This window comes from Mesocricetus auratus, unplaced genomic scaffold (genome assembly GCF_017639785.1).
Source record: "Mesocricetus auratus isolate SY011 unplaced genomic scaffold, BCM_Maur_2.0 Super-Scaffold_100007, whole genome shotgun sequence".
NCBI lineage: Eukaryota > Metazoa > Chordata > Mammalia > Rodentia > Cricetidae > Mesocricetus > Mesocricetus auratus.
Window position 1 is genome coordinate 7,335,188 of NW_024429191.1, and position 17,937 is coordinate 7,353,124.

The 17,937-nt window shown below is 47.8% G+C and overlaps 2 protein-coding genes across 3 annotated transcripts in view; one reads left to right on the top strand and one right to left on the bottom strand.

Moving 5' to 3' along the window:
• The first annotated feature begins 360 nt into the window (after positions 1 to 360).
• Nmral1 (NmrA like redox sensor 1) lies at positions 361 to 7,745 on the top strand. Its single transcript, XM_005081670.4, has 5 exons — positions 361 to 519; positions 3,235 to 3,473; positions 5,881 to 6,130; positions 6,725 to 6,915; positions 7,476 to 7,745. The coding sequence occupies exons 1-5, from the start codon at positions 480 to 482 to the stop codon at positions 7,653 to 7,655; spliced, it is 900 nt and encodes a 299-aa protein (XP_005081727.1). The 5' UTR covers positions 361 to 479; the 3' UTR covers positions 7,656 to 7,745.
• A 3,669-nt stretch (positions 7,746 to 11,414) lies between these two features.
• The window catches only part of Dnaja3 (DnaJ heat shock protein family (Hsp40) member A3), a 29,623-nt gene continuing 23,100 nt past the window's right edge, over positions 11,415 to 17,937 (bottom strand). The window contains exons 11-12 of one of the 2 annotated variants that reach the window (XM_040748148.1): positions 13,163 to 13,279; positions 11,415 to 12,544 (exon numbers count right to left, since the gene is read on the bottom strand). In XM_040748148.1, coding sequence (XP_040604082.1) covers positions 13,176 to 13,279 — 104 coding nt within the window. In that variant the 3' untranslated portion in view covers positions 11,415 to 12,544; positions 13,163 to 13,175. The remainder of the gene's footprint in view (positions 12,545 to 13,162; positions 13,280 to 17,937) is intronic. The other variant, XM_040748149.1, reaches the window with a different exon arrangement.

Sequence of the window (17,937 nt, forward strand, 5' to 3'; positions counted from 1 at the left end):
AAGTCACATGCCACGTGCGCTTGTGATTAAAGGGACCTATACACTCCCGACAGTGCGCTCCAGCAAACGCTTAAACCCGATGCTGCCGACACACGAAGGGAGGAACCATCTGAGCCAGGGGGAGCGGGGGAGGATAGGTTGAGTGAGCCGGAGCAGGGTCAGGACCAGGACCACAGGAGCTTGGAAGCCTGGCAACCGGTTGGGCACATACACAGTACAGCTGGGAGGCGCTCTGCAAGCGTGGCCTGGAGGCTGCAGTGGGGTCTGGCAGCTTGCATAAGATTGCACCCCTCCCCTCTTTTAGTGTAATTTGCAGCAGTCTGGGGAATCCCGCCAAACCCCATTCCCCCCCCCCCCAGCTCCTCCCCCCCTAGCCTTTGTCACTCGAGTTGTGATCTACGAACTGGAAGCAGAAATCTGGGGCCCTGGGTATTGCCAGACAGAACTCTTGGGATCGAGCTCCTTGTGCCCTGGGCTCCATGGCCGACAAGAAAGTGGTGGTGGTTTTTGGAGCCACAGGTGAGCGAGCCAGGCCTGGCAAGGTCGGCCGAGCCGGGACCTCTCCCGTCCCTCGTTTGCGGGAAGTGCAGCTGAGGTTCCCACACATATTGGGCGGGGGTTCGGGGCGGCAAAACCTGACCACAGATTGGATATATAATCCGAGAATGCTGAGGCAGAAGGCTTTCTGAGAGTTGAAGGCCAGGCCAGAGAGTCTACAGAACAACTTCTGTGTGTGTGTGTGTGTGTGTGTGTGTGTGTGTGTGTGTGTGTGTATCACGTGCGTATTTGCACAGTATGCCAAAATTAAATTTTCTCCCTCCCTCCTGCCCCAGATAACAAATTTCCTTGGTATTTTACCCGAGTAAATGTAAATATCGGCCACGTTTTAAAACAGCAGCATGTTACTTTGCTCCTATACACCTCCCCTCCCGCTCTACCTGTTTTCCTTTCAGATATATAAACTCTTTTTTTAAAAACCTCCAGGGCTGATGATTAAACCCAGGACTTCCCAAATACTGGGCAAGGGCTGTACTTCTTTTTTTTTTTTTTTTTTTTTTTTTTTTGGTTTTTCGAGACAGGGTTTCTCTGTGGCTTTGGAGGCTGTCCTGGAACTAGCTTTGTAGACCAGGCTGGCCTCGAACTCACAGAGATCCACCTGAAGGGCTGTATTTCTGAATTACATGTTGAACTACTGAACCGTGGTAGTGTGTGGGGTTATTATCTATTTTATTTGAGTGGTGTTTTTCGAGCATGCTCGTCTGTACACCATGTGTGTGCGATGCCTGACCAGGCTAGAAGAGGACATTGAATCCCCTGGAATTGTGATTGTCAGCCGACCTGTGAGTGCTGGGGATCAAACCCTGGTCCTCTGTACAGGGTCTAATCTCAGCATTTGGGAGCAGAAGCAAGGTAGATCTCTGACTTCCAGGCCAGCCAGAGCTACATAGCAAGACCCTTCTCAAAATAAAATAAATAATGGGGGCTGCAGAGATGCTTTTTTTTTTTTTTTCAGCTCTAGCTGTTCTGCTGTCCTGGAACTTGCTCTGTAGACCAGGTTGGCCTCAAACTCACAGAGATCTCTGCCTCCTGAGTGCTGAGATTAAAGGCGTGCGCCACCACTGCCTGGTTATATCTTTATTCAAGAAGGCGCCTCACCATGTAGCCCAGGTGCCCTTGGACTCGTTAAAACACATTTTATTAAATTTTATGCTGTAGGTGTGCACATAGCCACTGGGCACTTTTGGAGGTGAAATTACAACTTGCAGAAAAGTTGGTTCTCTCCTTTTAGGTCCTAGAGATGGAGCTCTAGTGTTAGACTTAGTGTCAAGCCCCTCTACCCACCAAGGCACTCCATGGTTCAAGGCTGGGAACTTCTGACCCTGCTTCCTCAGCCTCCTCAGTTATGGCTGTGGGCCACTATTAGGAGCCTTAGTGCTTTTTCTTTATGGTGCTGGAGATGGAACCCAAGGCCTCACAAGAGTCAGGCACTCTCCCCCTGACCCATTTGTGCCTGCCTCACTCTCACCACCCCTCCCAGTATACTTGCAAAAAAAAGTTTTGGTTCTAAAGCATGGTCTCACTTTGTAGGTCTGGCTGGCCAGGAGCTCACAAGCTGTCTTTGAACTCACAGAAATCCACCCACTTCTGCTTCTAGAATGCTGGGATTAAAGGTGTATGCTATCATACCTGGCCCAATTTTCCTTTTTTAAGGTGGATTGTGACATCCAGACAAGCTAGCTTTAAACTCCTTGGGTCCAAGCTGCCCTTCCTCATCAGTCCCTGGAGGAGCTGGGACAATAGGTAGACTGGCCACTGCCTGGTTCGAAAATGTTGCTGGGCCATGGTGGCGCATGCCTTTAATCTCAGCACTCTGGAGGCAGAGTTTCTGAGTTTGAGTTTGAGGCCAACTTGGTCTACAGAGTGAGTTCTGGGACATCCAGGGCTACACAGAGAAACTCTGTCTCAGAAAACCCCAAAAAAGGCAAAGAGATGCTTACAGAAACCCTTAGTTTAGTTCCCAGCCCCCATGTTGGGCCAATCACAACTGTCTGCAACTCTGGTTTTAGGGGATCTAATGCCCTTTTCTGGTTTCCATGGACACCAAGAGCATATGTGCTATATATGCATGCATGCATACATACAGGCAAACACTCATACACATAAAATAAATCTTAAAAATAAAAGGTGGCCGGGCGTTGGTGGTGCACGCCTTTAATCCCATCCCAGCACTCGGGAGGCAGAGGTAGGTGGATCTCTGTGAGTTCGAGGCCAGCCTGGTCTATACAGTGAGTTCTAGGATAGCCTCCAGAACAATACAGAGAAACCCTGTCTCAAAAAAAATTTTTAAAAAAAGGTAAACCTCATGCTGTGGTGGCTCATGCCTGTATTCCCAACATTCTGGAGAAAGAGATCAGAAGAAAAAAGTTCAAAGTCTCTGAACAAAAAAAAACTAGTAAAGAAGCCAAGTTTGGTAGGGCATTTCTTTAATGCAAGCACTTGGGAGGCAAAGACAAGGGGAATCTCTGTGAGATCAGGGCCAGCCTGGTCTACATCTGAATTCCAGCTCAACCTAGGCTTCACAGTGAGAAGCAACCTCCCCAAAAATCTAGAAGCCTAAAAGTAGTTTGACAACACTCACCTGTCTCTGGGCATTTTTTGCCCTGGGGAGCAATCCCGTCTGGGCTCTGTCTACTCTCTCCGTAACTCTGGCAGCTGTGACCTTACTCTTCCTAGGTGCCCAAGGGGGCTCAGTGGCACGCGCATTGCTGGAAGATGGGACATTCAGGGTACGAGTGGTAACGAGGAACCCAGAGCAGAGAGCAGCCCAAGAGCTGAAGCTGCAAGGTGCTGACGTAGTGCAAGGAGACCAGGATGACGAGCCTAGCATGGAGCTGGCACTGACAGGAGCTCATGCCACCTTCATTGTGACCAACTACTGGGAGCAGTGCAGCCAGGACCGGGAAGTCAAGCAGGTGAGGGTGTGAGAAGACCGTGGGCCCCAGCTCCTCCAGAGGGCAACTTTGACTTGCCAGGTAGGGCTGAGCACTCCAGACCCTGCTCTTTTCTTGTTGCTCTTCAAACACAGATGGAGGACACACCCTCTCCCTAGCTCTTGAGCCCCTGCAGAGGCAAACACTACATCCTTACAGCACATGGGACAAGGATCTGGTTGAGACAGATTTGTGTCCTCAATCCTGGGAAACCCTTGTGTTCCCCCTGGGGCTACAATAACCACACTCCAGGTAGCCCAAAGCACAGAAATTGTCTTACAGTTCTAAAAGTTGGGTGCCAGTAAGGTCACAATCCCTTCAGACACTTCAGGAGGAATGCTTCTCCAGCTTGTCTAGCTTCCATGGCTCTGGGTGGGCCTAAGCTTATGTATCATGCCAGTGTATGCCTCCATATTCTGGCTTCTTCTTGTATGCTTTATTTTGGCAGGAAGGGATGAGACAGGGTCTTGCTATGTAGCCCAACTGGGCCAGGAACCTGTAATCTTGAATGCTAGGATTATAGCCATATGCCACTATGCCTGGCTTATTATTATTATTTTGTTTTATTTTTATTTTATGTTTATGGTATTGTGTATGTTCTTTTTTTTTCTTTTTAGTTTTTACGAGACAGGGTTTCTCTGTATTGATTTGGAGGCTATCGGTCCAGCCCGGCCTCGAACTCACAGAGATCTGCCTGCCTCTGCCTCCCGAGTGCTGGGATTAAAGGCATGCGCCACCACCGCCTGGCTGTGTATGTTATTTTCTATTGATATGAAGGGACACTATGACCAATGCAACTTTTTTTTTTAAGATATTTATTATGTATACAGTGTTCTGCCTGCATTTAAGCCTGCACACCAGAAGAGGGTATCAGATCTCATTACAGATGTTTGTGAGCCACCATGTGGTTGCTGGGAATTGAACTCAGGACCTTTGGAAGAAGAGCCAGTGCTCTTAACCACTGAGCCATCTCTCCAGCCCCCACAACGCAACTTATAAAAGAAAATGTTTATTAGGGCTCATGGTTCCAGAGGGCTTGAGTCCATGATCATCACGGTGGGAAGCATGGCAGCAGACAGGGAGGCATGGCACTGGGGCACAAGGCCCAAAGAGAGCTACTTAGGAACATATGGGCTTTTGGAACCCATCCCCAGTGACACACCTTCTCTAACAAAGCCAAGCCTCCTAATTCCTCCCAAACAGTCCTACCAGTGGGATCAAGTATTCAAGCCTATGGGGGCTGTCCTCATTCAGACCACCACAGGTGTCTTGTCTGAATGTATGTCTATGCACCTCCTGCATGCATTGCTCACAGGCCAGAAGAGGGCATCAGATCCCCCTGGAACTGGAGTTACTGGCATTTGTGAGCTACTATATGGGTGCAGGGAAATGAACCTGGATTCTCTGGAAGAATAGCCAGTGCTCTTAACTAATGAGCCACCTTTCTAGACACTTGGCTCTCTTCTCTTAGGAGGATATTTACTTTGTATTTAGGATTTTGATTTTGTTGTTGGTGGTGATGGTGGTTTGTTTTTTCTTTTTCTGAGGCAGGGATTTTCTATATTGCTTTGGAGGCTGTCCTGGAACTCACTCTATAGACCAAGCTGGCCTCAAACTCACAGAGATCCTCCTGCCTCTGCCTCCTGAGTGCTGGGATTAAAGGCTTGCTACACCAATGCCCAGCATATTTAGGATTTGTGTGATTGATCTAGGATGATCAAATGTCAAGACTATTAATATTATCTACAAAGACCCTGTCCCCAAATCAAGTCACATTTACAAGTTTGCAGGGGTAAGGTATGGGCAGATCTTTTGGGAGGCTGTGATTACATATTCCCAACATTAATGGCATGGATCATTGTTTATTAACCAGTAGGGTCACAGCGGATGAACTATTTGTCCTGGGTCACACAGCCCAGATGGACCTGAGTGGCCTTTGTGCTTAGCCATCAAGCTATAACATCTCCAAAGATGAATTTGATCTCTCCAGTGAAGGCAGCTAAGTTCTTCAGTCAGCAAAAATGGGGTATACACATCAAAAGGGCTTCTAGGTACCACTTCCCAAGGCAGCCTGGCTCTCTTTTTACATTTTTCTTCTTCTTTTGCTTTTTTTAAGATAGGGGCATGTGTGGCTGAGGTTGGCCTTGAACTCCTGATCTTCCAGGCTTTCCATCTGACCTCACTTAGAAACCCTGTAGTGAGTTTGAAAGCTTAGTGTGGTGCTGTATCTGAGCATTATTCCAGAGCAGAGGGCTTCCTTGGGGTAGGTAGGTCTGGCTTTTAGCATCACAGGTGGGGGAGCCATGGAATTAATTCATGTGTAGGGGAGGAGGGTCAGGAACACACAGCTTTCCTCTTACCCATGCAGTCTCTCCTTCCTGCTTCCCAGGGCAAGCTTCTGGCAGATCTAGCCAAACGCTTAGGCCTCCATTATGTAGTCTACAGTGGCTTGGAGAACATCAGGAAGCTGACAGCGGGAAGGCTGGCGGCAGGCCACTTTGATGGCAAAGGGGAGGTGGAGGAATATTTCCGAGACATTGGTGTTCCCATGACCAGTGTGCGGCTCCCTTGCTATTTTGAGAACCTCCTTTCCTATTTCCTGCCCCAGAAAGCTGCAGATGGAGAGAGCTACTTGCTGGGTGAGTGTCTTACCCCACACATTGAAACAGAGTTCACAGCATATGGAACGACAGGTGTGGCTGAAAGTGGGGTTGTCACTGGATCACTCTGGGCCTAAGCCCAGGCTCCTTGGGATTAGGCTTGAGACTGGGAGAGTCATTTAATTTAAGGAGGCCTTGACTTAAAATTCTGTGAAATGGGTTTAGCACAATGGTCCCTTGGAGTAATGAGAAAACCAGCCAGGGTTATGACTGCTCTCAGAACAGGAGGCGGGGGTGTAGACATGTCTGCTGGCCAGTCTGTAGACAAACTGGATGCCTGACCCAGCTTGGAAGGAACCTCAGCCAACTTGGGTCCTGCCAGTTGGTTAGTGGACTAGAGCAGGATGTACTGGAGGCCAAAGCTGTCTGTCACTCACCTTCTTGTGAGGACACTTGGCACAGAGTTCAGGAGTCCGATCTGGCACACTTACAGTTTGCAGAACTTATTGCTGGTACTACACATCCACACTAGTATGTGTGGGAGCTCAGAGGGCTGCCTGCTGGGAAAACCAGCTGCAAATCCCTTCCCCCGAGGAACCCTGTCCCTGCTAGCACACTTATCTGTTCTCACAGACTTGCCCATGGGTGATGTCCCCTTGGATGGAATGGCAGTGAGTGACCTGGGCCCCGTGGTGCTCAGCTTACTGAAGAAACCAGAAGAGTATGTAGGGCAGAACATCGGGCTCAGCACCTGCAAGCACACTGCAGAGGAGTATGCTGCCCTGCTCACCAGACACACTGGCAAGCCCGTGCATCACGCCAAGGTGGGTTCCTCCCTCCCCAAAGCTGTGACGGCCCTAACTCTCAAAAGGAGTGTGTTTGCTTCTTAAGACAGGAAGGTGGATCTCTGTGAGTTCAAGGCCAGCCTGGTCTACAGATCGAGTTCCAGGACAGCTAGGGCTGCACAGAGAACCTGCCTGCGGGGGTAGGGGTGGATAAGTAATAAAAAGTACACTAAGTGGCCATGTGGTTTTAAAAGAGGTGGGATTCAGTCAGGGTTGTGGAGGACCTGAGGAGCTCAAGAGCTCAGGTTGGGTTTGGAAGAAAAAAGGGATAGTTTTGGCTTTTGAACAAGGAAGTGATACAACTGGTTTCAGCTCTGAAAGGCACTGACGGCTTTCATTTCATGACTTCGGAAGGATCAGTACCTGTGAGAAGCCATGGTTTCCACACCTCTGTCTTTCCATTTGGAAGTGTTCACATGGCCTCATAGTAAGAGCCAGCATAGCTATACCCTGGCTTCCCAGGACTTGGGAGGAAGCCAAGCCTACCTGGTATCGCTGTGGCTGTGAAGGAGGCAGACATGTGGGCTCTTTGTTTCCAGACAACTCCTGAGGAATACGAGAAGCTTGGCTTCCGGGGGGCCCGAGACTTGGCCAACATGTTCCGTTTCTATGCCCTGAAACCCGACCGGAACATTAATCTAACCCTGAAACTCAACCCCAAGGCCCGGACATTGGACCAGTGGTTGGAGCAGCACAAAGGGGACTTTGCACAGCTGTGACCTTGAAGCCCTCATCTGGGGAATGAGAGGTACAACCGTCTTTTCTTTTGTGGTATTGTTTTTTTCCCAAATAAAACCATTGTTCTTGCAGACGGTTTCCCAAAAGAAAAGGCCTCTGTTTGTGGGAAGTGAGTTGGAGTGGCCACTGAATGAATGGGCCCTGATGGCATGGAAATGCCAGTAGGAGGCACCGAGTGGGCACAAGGGCTTACTTGGTGTCTTTAAAATAATGAAGTGTCTACAGAGCGAGTTCCAGAACAGCCTCCAAAAGCCACAGAGAAACCCTGTCTCGAAAAACCAAAATAAATAAATAAATAATGAAGTTACTCCACCCTCAGCCCTGAGCAGTGTACATGCATGGTCCACAGGGAATCAGGGAGTAGAACCTCAGCCAGCCACCAGCAGCAATGCCTTTGACGACCCTCCCCCCGCCCCACCAGGCAGGGCTAGAGGCACTGAGGCCACCTGTGCATTCGTTCTGAATGAGGACAGACGACTAATGCAGAAGTCCTGGACCCTTGTTCCTTTCTCGCTCTTCACCAGAGCTCTGGACAGATGTAGCCAAGCTAGAAATAACCACCAAAGGGGCCTGAAAAGAGAAACGGGGCTGGGAGATGGCTAGTTGTGAAGTGCTTGCTGTGCAAGCGTGAGGTCCCGAGTTTGATCCCTGGCACCCACTTATAAAAACAGGCAGGTGTGGATCTACAACAGAAGGAAGTCTCTGGAGCTCACTGGCTCACTACTCTTAACTTGAACCAGTGAGCGCCGGACCTGCCTCACAAAATCAGGTGGGGGAGTGATGAAAGGAGAGCATCCAACATCAGCTTCTGGCCTTCATGTTTACACAGGCATGTTCACCTATACACGTGTATAGCATGTACACATGCATACAACACACCCATACAAAAAGAACAGACATGGAGATGAGGTGGCTAAGACCAGCATGATAGGTCTGTGAATTCCCACCCGTGAATGGTCAAGTCTAACCACTGGCACACCATCTTTTTACTGTCCTTCCCTGACATCAGACTCCTGTAGCAGGAAAGGGAGCAGTGATCCCATCAAATGCATTCTCCCAGACTCTTGACTGAGGCATGTCTTTGACAATTTACTGTGCCACACCTTAAAATATGGGTTAAACAGACAATTTATACTGTCTGCCTTGAGGAATCTTGAGGAATCTCTCTCTCTCTCTCTCTCTCTCTCTCTCTCTCTCTCTCTCTCTCTCTCTCTCTCTCTCTCTCTCTCTCTCTCTCAAGCTACACAGAGAAACCCTGTCTCGAAAAACCAAAAAAAAAAAAAGAAGAAGAAGAGGTAGAGCATGAATGCACGTTGCCCTAGGTTTCATCCCCAGCACCAAAAGAATGAAAATTGTAAGTAGATGAGCAATTAATCAGTGAGGACAACATTAGCCTCAGGGGGTAGTAGCTATGCTGAGGTCTTTGGGGAAGGGCAGGAGCCTTCCCAGCAGAGTAGAAGGGAGCAGACAGTAACGAGAATAGACTTCTGAGCCCACTAGGTCAGGAGGCACAACAGGTTGTCTGTATGTGCTGCTCTATGATGCTCCAGTAACCACAGTCAACATCGCCTAACCCTGGGAAAGCCTGCCTAAATCAAGCTAGAGTGGAGGCTGAGCACCAGCCAGCTCACCGGTGAGCCGCAGGATCAGGGTCATACACTGCCCCTCCCCTGGTATTTACTTCTCTGGTGCACACCTACTAGGCTGTTGTAAAGACATGGTCAAGTCACTAGTACAAAATAGTGCCTAACACTTCGTTCCCTACATTTTATCTGCCACACCAAGCCAAACCCCTACTAATCTCCACCTGCCCTTCAGTTCGGTTCGTGTTCCTCTGAATGGTAGCCTCCATCGCAAAGCTCAGTGGGAACACCCTAAATCTCAAATGAAGCTGAGTGGAATGCCACATACTGCTCTTCAGGTTGTTCGTTCTGAGTCACAAATTATGTGCACCGCACACAAAACACCTTGTGTTACAAGCCGTTTCACCAAAATAAGACAGTAATGTTCACCTCTTCATTTTCCCATCTCCTGCTATAGCTAAATGTCTTGAGGCGTAGGCTCTTCCTCCATTCTGAGTACCTGACATCAAGTTACTCTCTACAGACAACTGCAGACCTTGGCCAGTATTCTTGTGGTGGCCAAAAACAGCACAGGAAACCCCCTGTACCCCCAGGAAGCAAGGAGGTGCCGAGGACCCACACAGAGGGGACAACCAGTCTTCCACAGTCTCATGTAGCCTGCTGGTCTTAAACTATGTTGCTGAGGTTGGCCTTGAATTTCTGCTTCCATCTCCCATATGATGCTCCAATCCCAACTCAGGCTATAAAGATGTGTAAAAACAAATGCCTCAGGAGCTACGTGTAGAAATAAGCCCACCTAGGCCTGGAGCTAAGACTTCACTCTATGATGCTGCCTGGCCACCTTTTATTTACCTAAGGATCCTCAGCAAACCAACAATGATGCCTGAGCCAAAAGACCCCCCTTCCTCTTGCAAGTCTCTTCCTAGCCCCTGAGACCTGGCTGACTTCTTCAGAAAGGAACCTGTACCTTCCTGAGGAGACTGTCTAGTCCACTGCTGCATCCCAATGTCTAGTGTGGCACCTCGCCCACACTGCATGCCCACAGCAGGCAGCCAATGAATAATTTACTGCAAAACAGTGGTAGGTACTCAAGTTAAGAGAATATTACTCTAGAGTTTTTTTTACTCACCAGCTCTCCCCAAACTCTTCCCCACACAGCCCAATAAATCTTCTCATATCTCTCTCTGCTCATCTCAAAAGCCACTAAGGCTTTGCTGGACCCTGGACTAGTTAAAGTACAATAAACAAAACACATGTTTTTAGACAGAGTTTTGGTGTATAACCCGGGCTGGTCTGGTCTGGAATTGGTCAAAAAGACCTAGCTACCCCTGCCTCCAAGTTCTGGGATTAAATGCATGCACCACCAGACCCAGATAGCAATAAGCAAAAAAAAAAAAAAAAAAAAATCAACCTGTGGGAATTGGGTCTCTCCTTTTACATATGGGTCCCAGAAATTGAATTCAGGCTATCAGGCTTGGTGGCAACCACTTTTACCCACAGAGTCATCTTGCCAGGCCCAAAAAGTTTAAAATTAGGCACTGGTGAGATGGCTCAGTGGTTAAGAGTATTTGCTGCTTTTGAGAGGACCTGGGTTTAGTTCCTAACACCCACATAGTAGCTAACAACACGATGTAACTTCAGTTCCAGAAGATACAACACCCTCCTTTTGTCTCAGTGGATACCTATGCAAGTGGTGCATAGACATGTGTGGACAAACACCTATACATTTTTTTGTAATGTAATATAGGAAAATGCAGATGAGGGAATAGCTCAGCAGTAGAACACTTGCCTAGCATACCCAAGTTCCTGGAATCAATACCAGGTACTGCCTTCACAAAAGGAGTTTCAGCTTGGGCTACATAGCAAAACAAAGACTGAAAAGTAGAAAATCAGCAAAGGGCAGAGAACACATGCACATTTCTCAGCAGAGCTCTCCAATCTACCAGGTTCAAGAGTCTGCTCACAGGAACGTTGTCTCAGGGCAAGGGACTGTTCTGGAAATGGAAGTAGGGGATCTGGGTTGTCAGTGCACTAGGTCCACCTTGCTCGCTGGGAGAGAAATCTGAACTAGCAGATGCTGCCAGATGACTTCCCTGTTGCTCCTGCTGGGCCACCTGCAGAAGCTAGTTTGAACTCTCAAAGAAGAAATGACCACAATTTTGGTTTTAAATATCTTTTGTAGTAGATCCTCTTATTTACATTGATACAGAATCACTTTACATTAAATCAGACACTAAGAAATGCTTTACTTTTGTAAATTATAAAGGAAAAGAAAGAAACTACAGAGAAAGTTCTTCATTAGCCTGTCTTACACTAGCTCCGGGATCTTGGAACACAGAAACCGCAACATGCCACCAGCAGAGGCTGGAAACAGGTTGCTTTACACAGTGGAGAATCTTCACCGATGACACTGCTTTCCCCTCTTAACATTCATACAGGAAAAGACAATGATTCTTACCACTTAGTAATTTACACTTAGGAAATCAAATGTCAGCAGTGGAAGAGGGGAGAACCAAGCCCTGGCTGGCAAAGCGCTGGGTCTCCAGACGCTGAAGGCTGTCCCAATGACCACGGAAACTTCGGTCAAAGGGCAGGAAACACCCCCACACCCAAGTAGAACAATCCAATGAGCGGTCAGGCAAGCTGACATCCGAGATGAAGCGGATAAAGGGACTGTGTTGCACAAGTGTGCCTCCCAGGGCCCTAGCACCCACTCTCCAGCTGCTTGGAACCTTCAATAAAACAAAAGCAAATCAACTCCAAGGAGGGTGACAGATACCTCAGCAGAGCCTGTCAGGGAGGATGGTGCTGCTGGGGTGTGCTGTCCCTGGGTCCTAGAGAAGACCACATGTCAGGAAGGATGTATTTCAGAACCTGCAAGAGGTTTGTTGAGAGGGAAATTAATCACTTCACAACGTGTGCAGCTTAAGGCTTCATTTTAAGCTTAAGCATGGCCTTTAATTTTTTAAGATCTCTACTACATGCGATTCCAGATTATTAGTGCTGCAAGAAGAGTCCAAGTGTTTTACACTGCCTGAGCTAGAAGCAAGTCACCTAAGGTGGACAGGATATTTCCACCAGTCCAAGGCCACACATCACTGCCTAGGGGCTGTCACCATGACCTTCTATGTAGGGACGTGTCATCACGTGGTTTTTGTGGTTGCTATTGGTTCAGCGGGCTTCGTAGGCAGGGCTCTGTGCTGCTGTTCTGGGATCCTCTTGTGTCAGATGTGCTGGCCATGGAAAGGGACTGCTGCTCCTCATCTAGTTTCCAGTTGACCGTTTTCCTGAGCCAAGGAGACATACAGTTATATCCCACATCTCAGAAGAACACATCGCTGTGAGAAGGGCTCTGTTAATCCCTGGAGAATGGCTGTGCTTCCAGGGTCAAGAGCCCCAGGACTTGGGATGAGCTAAATGACAGTGTTTCTCCAGGCACATAAAACAAGCGCCACTCAGCAGCCCCAGACTTGTACAGCGCCACCATGCCTGGTACAACAGGTGCTAACAGCAGTGGGAAGTGGAGAAGATCTGAGTTCTAGGCTTGGCTCTGCCACAATTTGCCTTCTGGACTGTGGGCAAGCTGGTCTCACCACTGAGGGATAAGAGCTCCTGGGAAATGACATAAGGCTATGAGGTAGCCCCAAATTCAATCCATCTAGGAAGGAACCTAAATTCAAATGAAGAGACAGGCCACTGTTGCCTGCTCCACCCTGTGCTGCTAAGTACCACATGCTCTGCTCCAAGCAACGAGAGAATACCACATTTACTAACTATACCTTTGACTGGCATCTCTCCTGACTTCTGGGAGAGGGCAGGGTGGGGTTCGATGTTGGTTAAAAATGACCAGAAGAGAGATTAGTTCACAGAGGGAAACAGGGAAGAAAGCTCACAGGTTTTCCTACCTCAGCAGGGGTATCAGGAAGTAAACATTTTCTTAAGTTTGGAAAGGAATCCCTCATTGTCCTCCCCAGCCTCTCGCCTATCCTTGCTTCCTTCGGAGCTATCCATGGTTCTGCCACCTGGGCACAAACAGCAGAAAGAACCGAGGTCAACCAAGATCATACACCTCCCTGCAGCAAGTGCCAGCCCCACCTACCCATGCCTAGCTGCCCAGAGGCTGGCATTCAAGGAGCAGCCAGGGGCCACTCTCAGGCTGGCAAGGGGATACCTAAAGCATTAGCGTCAGACTGAAACAATGGGACACTGAGCCTCAGGACATCACAACTCTTCTTGGAGTCACAGACCCATAGAAGGGAAAGGGGGGGGGGGGGGGGCAGACTGCCTGTAACCCTGAAAATTACCAAGGCAACACTAAATGCCAGAGGCCTTGAGGCCAAGCCTCACAGCTCATCATCAGCACATTTGATGTGTGCACACCACAGCTACAGGTACACAAAAGCAATGTTATCAGGTCCTCCCAGAGTCCAGACTCTTTTTTTGTTGTTGTTTTGTTTTTTGTGACAGGGTTTCTCTGTATTGCTTTGGAGGCTGTCCTGGAACTCTCTCTGTAGACCAGGCTGGCCTCGAACTCACAGAGATCCGCCTGCCTCTGCCTCCCGAGTGCTGGGATGGGATTAAAGGCGTGCGCCATCAACGCCGGGCTCACCCAGCCCACCCAGCCCAGACTCTTAACCATCAAACTACTGGCTACAAGATAAGGAATGAACCTCAAGAAAACATCCAATTTCTGAACCTAATGCTGCATTTCACACATTAAAATGCCTAAAATAACCAATGAGGGAGCCACTCACGCACTGCACACCTCGCCTTGTCTCTCAGTGAGGTGTATATTACGCTGGCATCTACCCCTGACTGCTGCAGATAATGCACAGCTGCATGGCTGGGTTTTTAGGGCTAAGACTGAGGTTACCTAACTGCACAAGAAGCTTGCCAACCTTGCTGTGAGTTAAACTATACACTTTTTTTTTTGAGACAAGGTTTCTCTGTATTGTTTTGGAGCCTATCCTGGTACTCACTCTGTAGACCAGGTTGGCCTCAAACTCACAGAGATCCACCTGTCTCAGCCCCTCCCTCCCAGTGCTGGGAGGTGGTACATATTTTTAATCTCGCATTTGAGAGGTAAAAACAGGCAGATCTCTTTGAATCTGAGGCTAGCCTGGTCTATACAGCAAATTCAGGCCTGCCAAGGCTACACAGTAACGCCATATTTCAAAATAAAATAAAATAGTCCCAGCTTCCAACAGCTATCAGGTCTGAGTCAATTGAGGCTCTTCAGAGGCATGGCTCTGAGAACAAGAATGGGGTGGGGTCTGTAGTTTTGTGGAACACTGTTGTCTATCATAACAGCCACTGTCATCATAGCAGCTAGGACTACCTGCAAGACACTCTCAAAATTGGGCCTTTTGATGATCTTGAAAGATGGATTGGGGAGAGCCTCACCCTCACTCCCTCCTGCACCTCCTGCTGTGTATGTAATTCTACTCCACATTTTGTGTCCTCTGCAAGGTTAACTGAAGGGGAACCCCATTATATGGCTTCCATGAGGTCGTTACCCATATGTAAGACATTTCTATAGTGTGATTTTTTGGGGGGTCACTGACATTCCTGTAAGCAGTCCTTCACCCATGTCTGGAAGTAAACCCAAAAAATTCACTGGTTCCCCTAAGCTAGCCATGGGCAGAACTACTTTAGTTTGTCATTGGTTCCCTATCTGGGATGAGTAGACAGTTGCTCACTTACATTGCCTTAAGAAAAGTTCACACAACATACAGACACAGCATAAACAGCAGGACCACAGCTCACTCTGTCTGGGTATACACCCTAGTGTGCCCTTTGAAAAGGAACGATGTTCTGAGCAAAATGCTAAAAAGATTCAGACAATCAGAACTTGGAGAGATGGCTGCTCTTGTAGAGGACCACCTGGATTTGGTTCCCAGCACCCACCTGAAGGCTTACAACCATTTCTAACTTCAGTTCCAGGGAATTCAATGACTTTTCCATGGTCTCCATGGGCACTAGGCAAGCACATGGTACAAGCCATACATGCAGGCAGAACACATAAAAAATACACTTAAGGGGCTGGAGAGATGGCTCAGAGGTTAAGAGCACTGACTGCAATTCCAGAGGTCCTAAGCTCAATTTCCAGCAACTATATGGTGGCTCACAACCATCTGTAATGAGACCTGGTGCCCTCTTCTGGCATGCAGGCATATAAGCAGGCAAAACACTATATACATAATACATAACTTTAAAAAAACATGCATGCAAAAATTTAATTAATCTTTAAGAAAAAGGAAAAATGCTTTAAAAAATATGGGTACTTGGACAGAGGTGGCACACACCTTTAATCCCTGCACTAGGAAGGAGAGGGAAGAGGATCTCCTCTGAGTTCAAGGCCAGCCTGGTCTACAGAGTTCCAGGACAGTGTGGGAAACAGAGAAACCCTGTCTCAAAAAAAGCCACAAATAGAAAAAAATATATCTGGATAATCAACAAAACCGGTAAGGGCACATCTGACTCTAGGCCTTCTTCACACACACTGCTCACTCTGCAAAACACTTCCTGCCTGGAGGTCCAGAGGCCAGGTATGCCCTGCTTCAATTCTGAGCACTCCCTTTTCTAACATAGAAAGGTTTACATAACATAAATGTCTCTTAACACAACAAATCTTAGACAAACTACCTCTCATAATGCTCCCAACTTACAGAGGAAATTGAGGTTCTGAGAGGTAGTTTGTCTAAGGCTTCACAGCTGGTGGTGACAAGGCAGGACCACTAAACCTAGGCTCTGAGTGGGGCACAAAAGCACTCACTGACTGCCAATCCTTTTCTCCCTGAATTCTGCTCTTCTTTTTCTGAGACAGGGTTTCTCTGTGTAGCCCTGGGTATTCTGGAAATCAGAGATCCCCCTACCTCTGCCTCCCAAGTCCTGGGCTTAAAGGTGTGCACCACCACTGCCAGGGTTAGTTTATTATTTCATGTATAAAAATAATGTCTTGATCATATCCACTCCTTATTCACCCCAACTCTCCCCAGGAATCCCCAGCAGACTTTGAAATCCTGAATCACATGTTGGTGACCAGTTCTGAGTGCTAAACAAAAGCAATCAGCCATACAAACACACTATTTTCCCTCACAGACTGCTCTCTGAGGTCTAGGTAGGGCAGGAGGAGGCAGGATGTACCCTAGGTGCCTGGGACACAAATGTGAGTCCTTGGCTTCAAAGGCTGCTGTTGCTACTTCTTTTGAGGCAGGATGGCTTTGAACTCCCAATTCTCCTGCCTCAGGCTCTCTCTTGAGCACTATAGTTTCCTGTCACACATCTAGCTCTAAACCTGCTTTACACATCTAGCTCTAAACCTGCTTTAAATAAGCCTAGGACACACTACTTCAGAATAAGCAAGAAGTTTATTGCCCCAAGGAAGTCTGTTCAAGGTTAAAGAGCACTACTCAATGCTCCCCATCATGCCATCTACTGGAAAGTACAGCAGGAGGGAAACTAGGGAATGGAAACAACTTCTAGTGAAATCTTAGTTTCCCTGCTACTCAGGAGTCTCAGGCAGAAGGGTCTTGAATTCCAGACTAGTCAGCAACATAGCAAGGCTGTCTTATAGACAAAACCAAACTAAAACAACCAGCCAAATAAAAGTCCAAACCAAAACCAAACAGACAAAAACAAAACAAAAAGACCCTACAATTTTGCTAAATGTCTGAAATAAGAGAGATTTTCAGTCTAGAAAAAACTGACTGTTGGGGAACAGGCCTAGAATGGGGATTATATGTGCTGCAGTACTTCTACAGTGGATTCCAAGAGTGACTTTCTTCACAGTCTAAGGAGAGACTTATTCAAACCCAGATGGCAGCATTCGAAGTCAGTATTAAGTTGTTGTGTTTATATATTTGTTTGTTTGTGTGTTGGTCTATTTTGGTGAGGGGTGTTGAGACACAGTCTCACCATGTAGCCTTGGATTGCCTGGAACTCACTATATAAACCAGGCTGGCATTGGATTCATGGTGACTCTTTGGCCTCTGGCTCCTGAGTGTAGGGTTTACAGGTGTGTGGAACAATGCCCAGCTAAGCAGTGTGCATGTGGAGGTGAGAACACCTCAACAGGAAATGGTATTCTCCCTCCACTAGGGGGCTCCAGGGTTCAGTCAGGTCATCAGGCTTGGAGGGAAGGGCCTTTACTCACTACACCACCTTGCTGGCCTCTTTTTATGTTTGGTGGGGGTGGCTTCATGTGTCTTTTAAGCTAGCCTTTAACTCTTGATGTAGCCAAGGATATTACTGAACTTCTGGTCCTCCCCAAATGCTGACTTGTACCACCACACCTGTTTATTGTAATGAAGACCAAACCCAAGGAGGGTCTCAGGCACGCTAGGCAAGCACTTCATCAACTGAGCAATTTTACAAAATCGTATCTGGGAGTCAAATTCCCAGTGGGATACAATTTTGAAAACAATGACAGCAGATTAACAGAAGAAAAATAGTGCCGGGTAGTAGTGGCGCACGCCTTTAATCCCAGCATTTGGGAGGCAGAGGCAGACATATCTCTGTGAGTTTGAGGCCAGCCTGGTCTACAGAATGAGCTCCAAGACAGCCAGATTGTTATATAGAGAAACCTTGTCTCAGAAAACAAAACAAAAAACAAACAAACAAAAAAACAGTATCAACATTCTACCATGGGGAAATGCCCATGTCCCAACCTGAGCCCAGC